Consider the following 12,696-nt stretch of genomic DNA (forward strand, 5'->3'; position numbering starts at 1 on the left):
TTCAAAATCACCCCATATACAGGGTGTCCCAAAACTAGTGAATCAAACGTCACACCACGATAGAGTAAACCAAATATTATCGAATGACACCAACATTAGTTCAACGAAAACGTACCGTTTCCAAAATAATCAGAATTTTGTTAAAATATCTAAAGTTTCCGATTTTCGAACTATTTTTCTTAATAACAGGGCCAGTTTGTGAAGAAGGATATCGATTTTAAATTATATTGAACTAAGATTATTGTTTTATCTCCCCTAATTGAAATTATTTTAAGTAGTTAATCGATAACCATAACCTAAGTCTCGACCTAAGTTGATGTTAATTGAAACAATTGTTTTTTCTACATGATTTTTAATACTCAGATTAAACAGGGGTGATAATATGGGAGAAAAACGCTATCCTTTATCACAAATTGGCCTTGTGATGGAAAAAATAGTTCGAAAATCGGCAACTTTAGGTTAGGTTTCCTCAGAAACCGTACATTTTCGCTCAACTAATGTTGGTGTCATTCGATAGTATTTGATCTACTCTATCGTGGTGTGACGTTTGTTTCGATAGTTTTGGGGCACCCTATATATAGGTTTCTTCAGTGTTTTTTGAAATTTCTCGAATTTCTGTTCGGCTATAACTCCTGAAATTCTCTATCAAGTCGACTGAAAATTTATATTTAGCCTTGAGTTGTTAATTTTTATTGAAACAGAGCATTTAAATTCGACAAAAATCAGGACCGGGCTCAGTGAGGCTTTACTTAACTTCAAACTCATAAAAGCACCGTGTATGTAGTTTTTTAATAATAATTTAAACTTTTTTGTTATCTGCATTATTATTGTCTCAAAATGAATTGATTTTTGGGTTGCCCTACCTGTTGATCATGTTCTAGAAAAAATTGTTTTGGTCAGACGCCTCTAAGGAATAGAGGACTTCATGAAAAATAGAAATTCTTAATTGATTTTTTTCAAAGAAATGAATTGAATGTGTTCAACAATTATACCATATTCGGTCTTCAAAATAGTCATTCACAATGATGAAATGTTTCAAAATTGATAATGCACAAATATGGATGGAAGAACTACGCTATCTTGAAACTAAATATTAAAACTTGATCTTCAGAATTAATCTATTTTTCTATGGACAACTGGTTGTGTGAATGAAAACAAAGAAAGAAATCGCGGGGTGTCAGATCTGGAGATCTAGCAGTCCAATGTTGGGGTCCTACCCTTCAAATGAAATGACCTGAAATACTGATAAATACTTTTGCTGGTGCATGAATATCATCAATGTTTCAATAACAAATTGTAATAAGACCAGACCAATCCATAGATTTCCATAGATCCAATAATGGATATAACGGAATAAGTGAAGAATTCGAAAGTGCATTTATTATACTTATTCGAAGTGCCAATCATTACCTTCACTAAAAGACCAAATGAGGTGAAAATCAATTCGAAAAATTACTTCAGGTCCACGTTGTCCATAAAAAGCGATTCATTCGGAAGATATCAAGTTATAATTATTATTTTCATGATAGTTTTTTATTGCTATTTTTGTTCATTATCAATAATAAAGCTTATTATCACTCTGAATGATTTATCTGAATAACCAGATATGCTAAAATATCAAAAACGAAAAAATTCAGTTGAACATTTCCAATTCCATTTTTAGATTTCCACATCTGATTGGCGATCATATTCATACCATTAATTATTGTGAAGTAAAAGTCAATATGCAGCGCTGTTTTTCCTAGAGGCATTTCACCACCAAATAATTATTCATTAAAAATTATCCAATACCAAAATTTCATTGATTTTGAGAAAATCTATGCAGATACCTGAAAAATTCAAAATTATGACGAAAAAAACTACAGAGTGTTTTGCATGAGTTTAAGTTTGAATATGGCCTCAATGAGTCCGGTCCTGTGTTCGTCAACTTTTAATGTTCTGTTTTATTGAAACTTACAAGCTTAAGCGGATAATGACTTTTTAGCCGAATACAACTGAATTATTTGGAGTTATAGCTGAACGAAAATTCGGGAAATTTGATTAAACTCCTCTGTATATCGGAAACGGAATGCACAAGACACACATATGAGGTGTTTTTGAACTCAGCTCAATGCCCTCTATTCACGGTTTTCGTTTGTCCGTTTACTTGTGAAACAACCTGTGTACTGAAAAATCGCAAAAGACACCTCGAGCAATTAAGAAATGCCATTAAATCGAGGAGTTTCTTTTGATCCGCTATGATGGAAAATGTAAATATCCAGATATAATTATTATTTATATAATAATATCTCGAAAACCAAGGCACTTTTACCAAACGTAAAATATATTTATCTGAACCGCCATAGAGTCCTCTACCCGCAGGATTCATATTATCCATTCATTACGCCACACCCTGTATAATTATTATCATTATATCAATGTATTGAAAATAAACAGACATGAATACGAGCCAGTTGTTTTGTGAGGTGAAGCCCCTCTTGCTTCAAACATCTTTTAATTATTTTGACTACTATTCACGCAAGATGATTTTTGTTGAAGAATTCAACATTCTTGTAATTATCCGTTCATTTCTTCAAGAGATACCCATTCCCTACCACCTTTGATTATTCAACTCAATGCTAACACTGCATCGAATGCATTTCATCTTCGGGTTGATTTTTTTGAATTCTACAACTGATGTAACGTCTTCAACCTCCAGCCAAAGAAGATAAACAACAGTAATTCTCCTCAAGGGACTGATCACTTGTATTTTCCATATAAATAAATAGATTTGGTATGTCTTCAATCAGTTTGTATAAACGTCAATTATGTTCGTTACATATTTTCGACTCAATATTTTCCGAAGTGATTTGACATTGTGATGAAATACGTAATTACTGAGAGACTCACGTAGAACGTACTACGTAGCACTGATTTAAAACTCAAGAATGTTTCGACAAGCGTCTTAACCAAACATTTTCGTACCATACAGAGTGAAAGGCATCCAATTTCCATGGCCAATCCAGTGCTAAAATGAAAGTGAATGAAGTATAGAAGCTGAAAGTAAAACGTATATCTTTATTGATTCATTCAGGAAAAACATTTATATGGAGTTCCTAATGTCGTGAATATAATGCCCAAAAATTAGACTATTATTTCATACAAGAACAAATTTGGTAAAATTGTCTTTTGAATTAATCCTATATGTCACGAAAAATTTCATTTTCATGCATCATTCATTTTGGGACCTATATGGTATTAAACTCCCCTATCGGACGAAGTATCGTAGACATAAGCATATTTATTCAAAACTGTCCAAATTCATTTACACCGAGATCACGAACCTTATCAATCAATTATCAGCGTATGAAGTTTATTAATATTATCTAGTATCGTTCTCGAACTATTTACAGGTTTCAATATGTGTGAATGAATCGGAAGAGCAGCTGTATTCTATATATGAGTAGAATTCGAGCTGTCTTACTTTCTGTCCTCCTAAAATCTGACAACGTTGCGGGAGGTGAGAGCGCACTACTAATAAGAAATATATGCGGAGGTAGTAAGGTCTGATTCGTTTGAAGAAAAATTTTTCGATAAAAATCTTTTCCCCTCTTTAGGTACCCCTGCTATTTACCTTCCCCTCTACATATATAAACAAAAATTATTCCGATTATATAACTCCTTCACCCGGAGGTCAGGTCGCCCAATGAACTTAACGGAGGTAACAACGCACTACGGGTTCATATATATATATATATATATATATATATATATATATATATATATATATATATATATATATATATATATATATATATATATATATATATATATATATATATATATATATATATAAAGGGTGCCCCAAAACTATTGAATCAAACGTCACACCACGATAGAGTAGATAAAATACTATCGAATGACACCAACATTAGTTGAGCGAAAATGTACCGTTTCTGAGAAAACCTAACCTAAAGTTGCCGATTTTCGAACTATTTTTTCAATCACATGGCCAATTTGTGAAAAAGGATAGCGTTTTTCTCCCATATTATCACCCCTGTTTATTCTGAGTATTAAAAATCATGTAGAAAAAACAATTGTTTTAATTTACATTTGCTTAGGTTATGGTTATCGATTAACTACTTAAAATAATTTCAATTAGGGGAGATTAAACAATAATATTAGTTCAATATAATTTAAAATCGATATCCTTTCTCACAAAGTGGCCCTGTTATTAAGAAAAATAGTTCGAAAATCGGCAACTTTAGGTATTTTAATAAAATTCTGATTATTTTGGAAACGGTACATTTTCTTCGAACTAATGTTGGGGTCATTCGATAATAATATTTGGTTTACTCTATCGTGGTGTGACGTTTGATTCACTAGTTTTGGGACACCCTGTATATGGGGTGATTTTGAACTCAGCGCAATGCCCTTTATTCACGGTTTTCATTTGTCTGTTTACTCGTGAAACACCCTGTATACTCCTTGTACTCTGAAAGTTTTGAAACAAACCGTAATATGAAAATTCAAATTTTTTTTGTTGTGAGAAACGTTCATCCAGATACTCTGGTTCATCCGTTTACCCAATACAATTACAACGCCGACGCTGGTTACATTGTTGAAATCGGCATCTGTTTACTGCAAAACACGTGTTAATGCTGATATAAAGGGTTCAAACTTTTCTACCTGATTCGGGCTTTTTAGGAACGAACTGCTCAAGATGCCGAATTCGAGTAACATTTCGTTTTGCGTGTTATATTGGATAAAATTGAATTTATTCCATGGATGATTCGAGAATTTAGGGATGGGCAAACGTGAAAAAAATATCGATATATTATATATTGTATCGATATTTCTCAACAGTATCGATATATATCGTGAAAAAATATCGATATTTCGATATATCGATATATTAGAATATTCGGGATGAAACACAGATTTGGAAGTGTTATAAATATTTTTTTATTTGAATATATCGGTTTAACGTTATATACCAAATTTGTGGTTACCCATGAGCTTTATTAAAATATTCAGAATGAAGCACAGATTTGGAAGTGTTATCAATATTTTTATTATTTAAAATACAAAACTAATATCAATTACTATTTTAAGTGCAAATTGCACGTGCACTCCTTTTCATCAATTTCTGACATTGAAAGGTTACATTACCTTCGGACATGTCTCTCTCAAGAACCTCTCGACACCATCTCAAGTCTTCCCTTAACGGAAGTCTCGTTCCCCATAGCCTGGAAGAAGCTTATGGACAAATATGAAAACAAAAGGCTGCTCCTCTCTTCTCAATACACAAAACTTCTCTCCTTCTCATTGGCGAATCAGAAAAATTCTACCGCCTCATCTCTTCGTCAATTTATTGACAGCATCATCAATCCTCTCCAAAGTTTGAAAGCTCTAGGTGAAGATCTAGAGCAGAACAACAATCTTTTGGTGTTCCATATCATCAATCGTATGGATCAAGCCTCTCGAACTCATTGGGAAACTCTCATCTCCTCCAATACCGAATTTCCCTCCTTCGCTCAGTTGATGGAATTCCTCCAATCTCGCTCCAGAGCTCTAGAATGGACTGAGTCCAACCAGAGACTGTCACCTCAAGAATCCTCTCGCTCTCGCACAACAGTGCACACAATTTCTCAAAAGGTTACAGCTCAAAATAAACCTTCTCCGTCACTCATCTCAAGCAAATCGGCCTCCTCGAACACTCCAATCTCAAAAGTCTCTTCTATGCCCAGCGACACCTGTGATGATTGTGGACACGACCACTTCATTGCAGATTGCCCTCGCTTCTCCAAACGCTCACCTCAAGAAAAAGCTGATGTAGTATTACATCGCATCCTCTGCTCTAACTGCCTCGGTAGACATCATCGGCACTCTTGCAGAACGACAAAGATCTGCAAAATCTGTGGAAGTCGTCATCACACTCTTCTACATGATGCTCCTCTCAGCAGTAAACCACACTGCAAAGTTCCACCGGTACCCCCTCGAGTGCTTCCTCAATCAGCTCTCACAACTCAAAAATCTGCTCAAAGGGAGGTGAGTTCTAGCAACTCAGCTCTAAAGCCGTCAAAAAAGTTCGAAGAAGCGTTGAATTATTTTTCTTCAGCTACCTCAACCACGACTCAACACTCTCCTCGCCACTGCCATCGCCCATCTCATCACCTCAACAGGATCACACACGGTTCGACTACTCATCGACAGTGGATCCGAGCTGACCTTCATCTCTCAAGATCTAGCCAGAAAACTCAACATCTCTAGAAGGAAGTCGCATGTATGACCATCAAACCATAAATATTGATGCTCACATTCTCTCATCATCTTTCTCTAATTTGCCTTCCTTCTATACATGTTTTCAGCAATCTCTACATCTCCAGAATCTCAAGTTAGCTGATCCAGAATACCACATCTCAAGAGCCATCGACATCATTTTAGGTGCTGATGTATATGGCTCAGTTGTTCTTCCTCAGATGAAAAAAGGCCCTCCATCATCTCCAATCGCACAACTCTCAATCTTCGGCTGGCTAATTCTAGGCCCTGTGTGTCAAGAGCAGGAACGCCTTCCAATTCAATCTCCAATGTTTCACACCATCTCACAACAGTCACATACGGAACTAGATCAGCTCCATTTTTGGCAATTTGAGTTCTTCTCCAACTTCTCAAGGATGAGGATCACAACTTTCCACTAGCCCAGTGGCGGCTCGTGATCTAGTTCACTAGGGGGCTACTTTTAGAATAATAATAAAAATATGAAATTTTAAAACCAGTTTTCCGCAAAATTTTATGCAATTTATAATTCTTTTTGAAACATACCTGTTCTTATCTACTTGCTCGTTGTGCTTAATAATATTATTCCGGTATTCTAATTGAGCAGCGATATTAGTCGTAACCAGAAAAGCTAATTCTGTCGAACAATTTACATGCTTGGCAGATAACTCATGCTTCTTAATTTTTTCATTGAGGTGCTACAAATCTCTAAATCCTACCCTTGCCCATACGTTATCAATTGTTATACACTTGTCTTGAGAAGTTTTTGGAGTTTTATCTGCCTGGGTTAAATTTAAATCGGGAGTCGGTCTACCCAGCAGTTGAATAAGGCTTTTTTCCGCCAGCGAAAGCCTCGCGAAATCAGTTTTTAAAATATTTTGAACACTATTGTCCGCCGTGATTTGAAAACGTAAACAAATACGAACGCACGCTAAGATGTCTATACGCTAGCCGGCAGCGGCTAGAATGAAGCGGATAGGGGCGACTTTTATCGTAGCCCTTTTACTCCTTTAAACGACCGACACGAAGAGTTGCGGCTGGAGCCGAATGACTGTCCGAATGCAAGAATTCGGGGCTACACGATTCATCGCCCATTCAGGGACGAACTGCTAGATTATGATTGAAATAAACAAAACTGCAGGAGTCGCATGAAAGTTTTACATTAATAAATTATATAAATAACCGTGGAAAGTAATATTTTCATTGAAAATCGTATGGGAAGGTAAATAGCATAAAAGAATTGATTTCTTGTGATTTCTAGTACGGGGGGCTGTAGCCCTATAGCCCTCACAGACCAGCCGCCACTGCACTAGCCATTCCTCCATTAACGAAAGGTCGTTATGTTGATGATATTTGTGTTGGAGCAGATACTGAACATCAACTTCTCGACATTGCCAAACAACTCCAGAACCTTTGCATGGCGGCCGGCCTTCCGCTAGCAAAATGGCAGTCAAACGTCTCAAGTCTATCTCACGTTGTTCAAGAGGAAGAATCAACACCCACTCCAATCTCATTCGATGAACATTCTCACTCAACTAAAGTGTTAGGTCTAATCTGGTACCCTCAAGAAGACTATTTCACTTTTAAAGTCAGCTCCAATCTATCTGGGTCTTTGATCACCAAGCGATCAGTTCTATCTCATATTGCTAAAATATTTGATCCACTCGGTTTAGTCTCCCCTGTTACGATTAGGGCTAAAATGTTGTTGCAGGAATTATGGCTCCATCATGGGACGAACCTCTACCTCAACTACTCCAACAGAAATGGTACGACATCAGTGAAGATCTCTCCAAGCTGGCCAGCATCACAATTCCAAGATGGATTAACACTCAAGAGGGTTCTTTCATCCAACTCCACGGCTTCTCTGATGCATCTCAACTCGCCATCTCAGCCGTTCTCTACCTTCTTGTTCGAACTCCGTCCAAGGAATGCAAAGTTACAATGCTTTGCTCCAAAACCAAAGTATCGCCTTTAAAACCACTCACAATCCCGAGACTCGAATTATCAGCTGCTCTTCTCTTCTCTCGACTCGTTAATTATGCGCATAATGTTTTAGCTCTCAACATTCACTCAACCACTCTATGGACGGACTCCTCAATCACTCTAGCTTGGATCAACACTCACCCTTCACGTTGGAAGGACTTTGTACGGAACAGAGTTGCAACAATCCAAGATCTAACTCCAAGGGCCCATTGGAGGTATATTTCCGGCAAAGACAATCCTACCGACTGTGCATCACGAGGGTTAACTTCATCTCAACTTCGCAACCACTCGCTATGGTGGACGAGACCACCATGGCTTTCCAAGTCGGAAGATTCATGGCCAAATCGTCAGCCGGCACCGACAACCGACCATGAATCAGAAGCAAGACCAGTCATCTCCATACTCACCTCCACTACGTCAGACTACTCATGGGATCTCATCTACAGGTATTCCAATTTGAATAAATTGTTGAGAATTACCTCTATTTGTTCAAAGATTCTCGCACGACTCCAACGTAAGCTGGATCCAGCACACCTCACACACCTTCAACTGACTTGGAAGCATCTCGAAGGCAATTCAAAAAGTCTACTTTCCACATGAACTCAAGGCTCTTCAATCACAGACTCCACTTCTCTCTTCACATGTATTCAGTATCCTCCACACTCTGAGGATTGAAAGCAGTCTGTTCGCTCCAGTTATGGGTGGATTGAGTAGCTCAGACACTGGAGTGATGGATTGCCTCAACTTCCTCACAACGGATAATTCACGAAGATCCACTCGATTATAATCAACTACGTTAATTATGGCGGCCGGAATGTTAAAAATTGGAGGAATTTTTAACCCAACTCTACCACTCGATGCACAACTCTATCAACTCAGTGACTACGTTTATCGTTACATGCTTCTGTGAACGTAACCGTTAAATCGCTGTCAATCAGCTGTTCTAAAAAACCGGTGGAACCTGTTGAATCTTCTCAATTCAATACATTCTTCGTTCGCTCAAGTGAATTGGAACTTGGTGTGAATTCTTAACGTGATTTTTCAGTGCACTCTCAACTTTCTCAGTCAGCTCAAATCTAATAATATTATTTTATATTATAATAATCACTCGATTAACATCTCAAAAGGTACAGTACTTTTTTCACTCAACAATGTAATCATTTTTTGCATGTGTCACGTTAGAATATCATTCTACATAATGTTTCTCTCAACATTCACTCCATCGCTATGTATTTTCTCACTATTACATTTGCAATATTCTGCTCTACATCTCTCTATCATATTTGCATGTATATTTTCTCAATTTTCTCCAAATCTCTCAATCAACCACGTGCTCAATGTACCTAACTGCTTCAACCTTCTCAAAATGCATCGATATTCCATTCGCTTAAAATCACATCATCTCGAAAACCACTCACATTTTAATTTCTCTAATTTTAGCACCAAGTTCACATTGCACACCACTCCTGTAGAAGCTTATATACTTGTATTCACTCTCATTTTGTATACATGTCACCTCTGATTAACTTTACACCTCTTACGATCAGACTTCTCAGGCCTCTTAAGTTTCAGGTACCTCTACGCTCAAGTTGGACACTTCGAAGGCTTCTCATAGACCAGATCGAGATCCATCTCAATACACTCAGAACTCTGAATGAAGGAATACACTCAATCAACTCTCTTGGACAGACTGGTTTGTGATAACGCTCGAGGAGGTTCAACCTGATTTCAACTCAATAAGTATAATTTCTTATAATCTTTCTCATGACTCAATTACCTGAAAATTATGATGCCTTATTTCTTTTCTCTAACGTTATGAACTGCTCTTCTTGTTTCATCTCAATTATGAATACTATTCATTAATTCTTTCTACGTTTACAAAATTTCATTTCTCTACATTACATTTGTAACACAACTCACCTAAATTTATGTTCTCTCATAAAACACCTTCTGCTTTTCTAATCGATTTGCTATTCCTGTAAGCGTTGGTAATCATCTCTCTCATTCTGTCTCATTACACCTGTCTCACTACATTACATATCTCTAACTTCTCAATTTGTCACTGCAACCTTCTGTTTTTCTGATAGCGAGACAGTTTATGAAATCGTAAACTCTATCACTGTAAACGTTGTGCTTGCATGATGACATTCATATCAATTCATAACTATCAAGCTCAATTATTATGCAACTCAAAATACATAAACACGATTTGATGTAGATCTATCTCAATTCTTATCAAACACATAATAATTGATCTTATTACACGATACATGAAATTCACTCAACCTGCTCTTTCTCTCAAGCAAATACAACGTTGATTTTCTCATGGAAACATTACTCTCAAATTCTCTCAATAACTTCTCAATAATTGTAAATAGGTTTACTCTGTTTAGATGTTGTATATAATTTTACTTCATGCGAGAGTCTATTTATTATGTGACGTGTTTGATATACAATAAAGATTTTATTTTACCATCTCCAACTCAATCATTTGGTAACAGTCCACTTTTAAGTAATTGCCAAAAATCTCAACACCCAGATTTTTGAACAGTAGGTCTTCATAGTCTTGGGCCAAAACCACCTGATCAGCGGCGAAACACAGCGTGAAATGGATAGATTCGCTCAGTGGAATACTCATACCCCGACATTTATTCTTCCATGTTTTGAGAGCTTGTTCCAAGTATATTTTGAAAATGACAAGAGAAAGGCAACAACTTTGTTTCATTCCCTTGTTCACTCTGAATCCCTTCTACACTCTTTGACCTCTTTTTATTCGACAACTGTTGTTTTTATATGTTTCTTGGATGGCCTTAATGAGGGTTATACTGATATTGGTTTCTTCCAAAGATTCCCAAAGTTTTTGCTCAGGTACACTATCATACGCTTTTTTGAGGTCTACGTAAAGAAGGTGTTCCTCCTGGTTCATCGCCCTCTTTTTTTCTATTACATGCGTTAGGGCGAATAGATGATCAATGGTTGACCTACCCGCTCTAAAGCCTGCTTGTTCCTCGGCTTCCATATCATAGAACTCCGCTTCAATCCTCTCCGAAAGTAATCTACCGTATACTCTCGAGATGGTGCCGAGTACGGCATTACCTCGAAAGTTGTCACAAACCAACTTACTTCCCTTTTTATGGATTGTTGTCATCTATGAAGTTCTCCATTCCTCAGGGATGCTTGCTCCGTTAAGACATTTCTTAAAAAGTTCCGCAAGATGTTCGAATAACTTGTTTGAGCCGTATTTGAGCAGTTCTGGGGGAATGCTGCCTGGGCCTGGTGATTTTCTATTTTTTAATCTAAGGCATAACCTCTCTATTTGATCTTTATAGACTCTGATGGGTGATCCAGTAGTCCTTATGTGCTCATCTTCATTTCGTGGTTCATATTCCATCCTATCCTCCGTCAAGAGTTTGCTGAAGTATTCATCCCACTTTTGTAGAGATATCGGTGAAATAATATCTTTCTTGTTATCCTTGCGAAGGGATCTTAGGGTTTTCCAGCTTTCTGTACTCCTTGTGCCTCCAATGTATGAGTTGATTCTTAAACAGGTCTTTTCCCAGCTTTTGTTTTTCTTTTCTCGTATCAACCTGTGTACTTCTTTCTGAGCCTCCCTATATATTTTTTTACTCTGTTCTGTTTTTGTACTGAGGTACTTGTTGTATTTATCCTTTTTGACTTTGATGAGTTCTTCAACTTCTTCATCCCACCAGTATGGTCTTCTCCTTTTGTTTATCTCTCGTTCTCCTTATGCCTCCAACGCAGCCTCCTTCACGCTCTCTTTTATAAAGCTATAGTGCAGCTCCGTAGTTTCAAAATGAGTTCTCTGCGTGAGTTTTTCATTCAATCTAGTTCGGTAAAGCTGCTTAACACTTTCATGTTCAAAGCTGTTCAGGTTATATCTGATCTCCGTGATTTCTTCTTCATCTTCTTCTGGTGGTGATAGTTTCCTCTTCATTTCTCCGAAGGGGAGTATTTTAGCTCTAACAAGGTGATGGTCGCTTCCGCAGGTCACTCCTCTGTAAACGCGAGCATCCTGTACTACCATCCTTGTTTGTTGTCGGACAATCATACATATAATCAATAATAGATTTAAAATTCCTGGTGTTCTGGACCCAAGTGAACTTATGGATCGAGCGATGCTGGAAAAAACCATTCAGTATCTTGAGGTTATTGTGTTCGCATATATTTATAAGTCTGCTTCCATTATCATTCACAGTGTCTTCTCCGAATTGGCCTATTATTTTATCTTTGATTCTGGACCCCGTTTTGGCATTGAAATCCCCCAGTATAATCACTTCTCTAGATGTTCCTATCTTCGATATTTCGTATGAGAGTTGCTCGTAGAATTCTTCCTTATCCTTCACGAGAGCATCATCATTGACCGCATATACTCCCACAACGGTGATCCTGTTCCCAAGCAAAGTTAAGTTCATCTTAATTATGCGTTGGTTTATG

General features: G+C 37.1%; 1 protein-coding gene across 1 annotated transcript; it reads right to left on the bottom strand.

Annotated features, from left to right (window-relative positions):
• Positions 1-10,990: 10,990 nt before the first annotated feature.
• On the bottom strand, positions 10,991-11,389 carry LOC123316967. The gene has a single exon (XM_044903290.1). The coding sequence runs from the start codon at positions 11,387-11,389 to the stop codon at positions 10,991-10,993; it is 399 nt and encodes a 132-aa protein (XP_044759225.1).
• Between the last annotated feature and the right edge of the window lie 1,307 nt (positions 11,390-12,696).

This window comes from Coccinella septempunctata, chromosome 7 (genome assembly GCF_907165205.1).
Source record: "Coccinella septempunctata chromosome 7, icCocSept1.1, whole genome shotgun sequence".
NCBI classification, from domain to species: Eukaryota; Metazoa; Arthropoda; class Insecta; order Coleoptera; family Coccinellidae; genus Coccinella; species Coccinella septempunctata.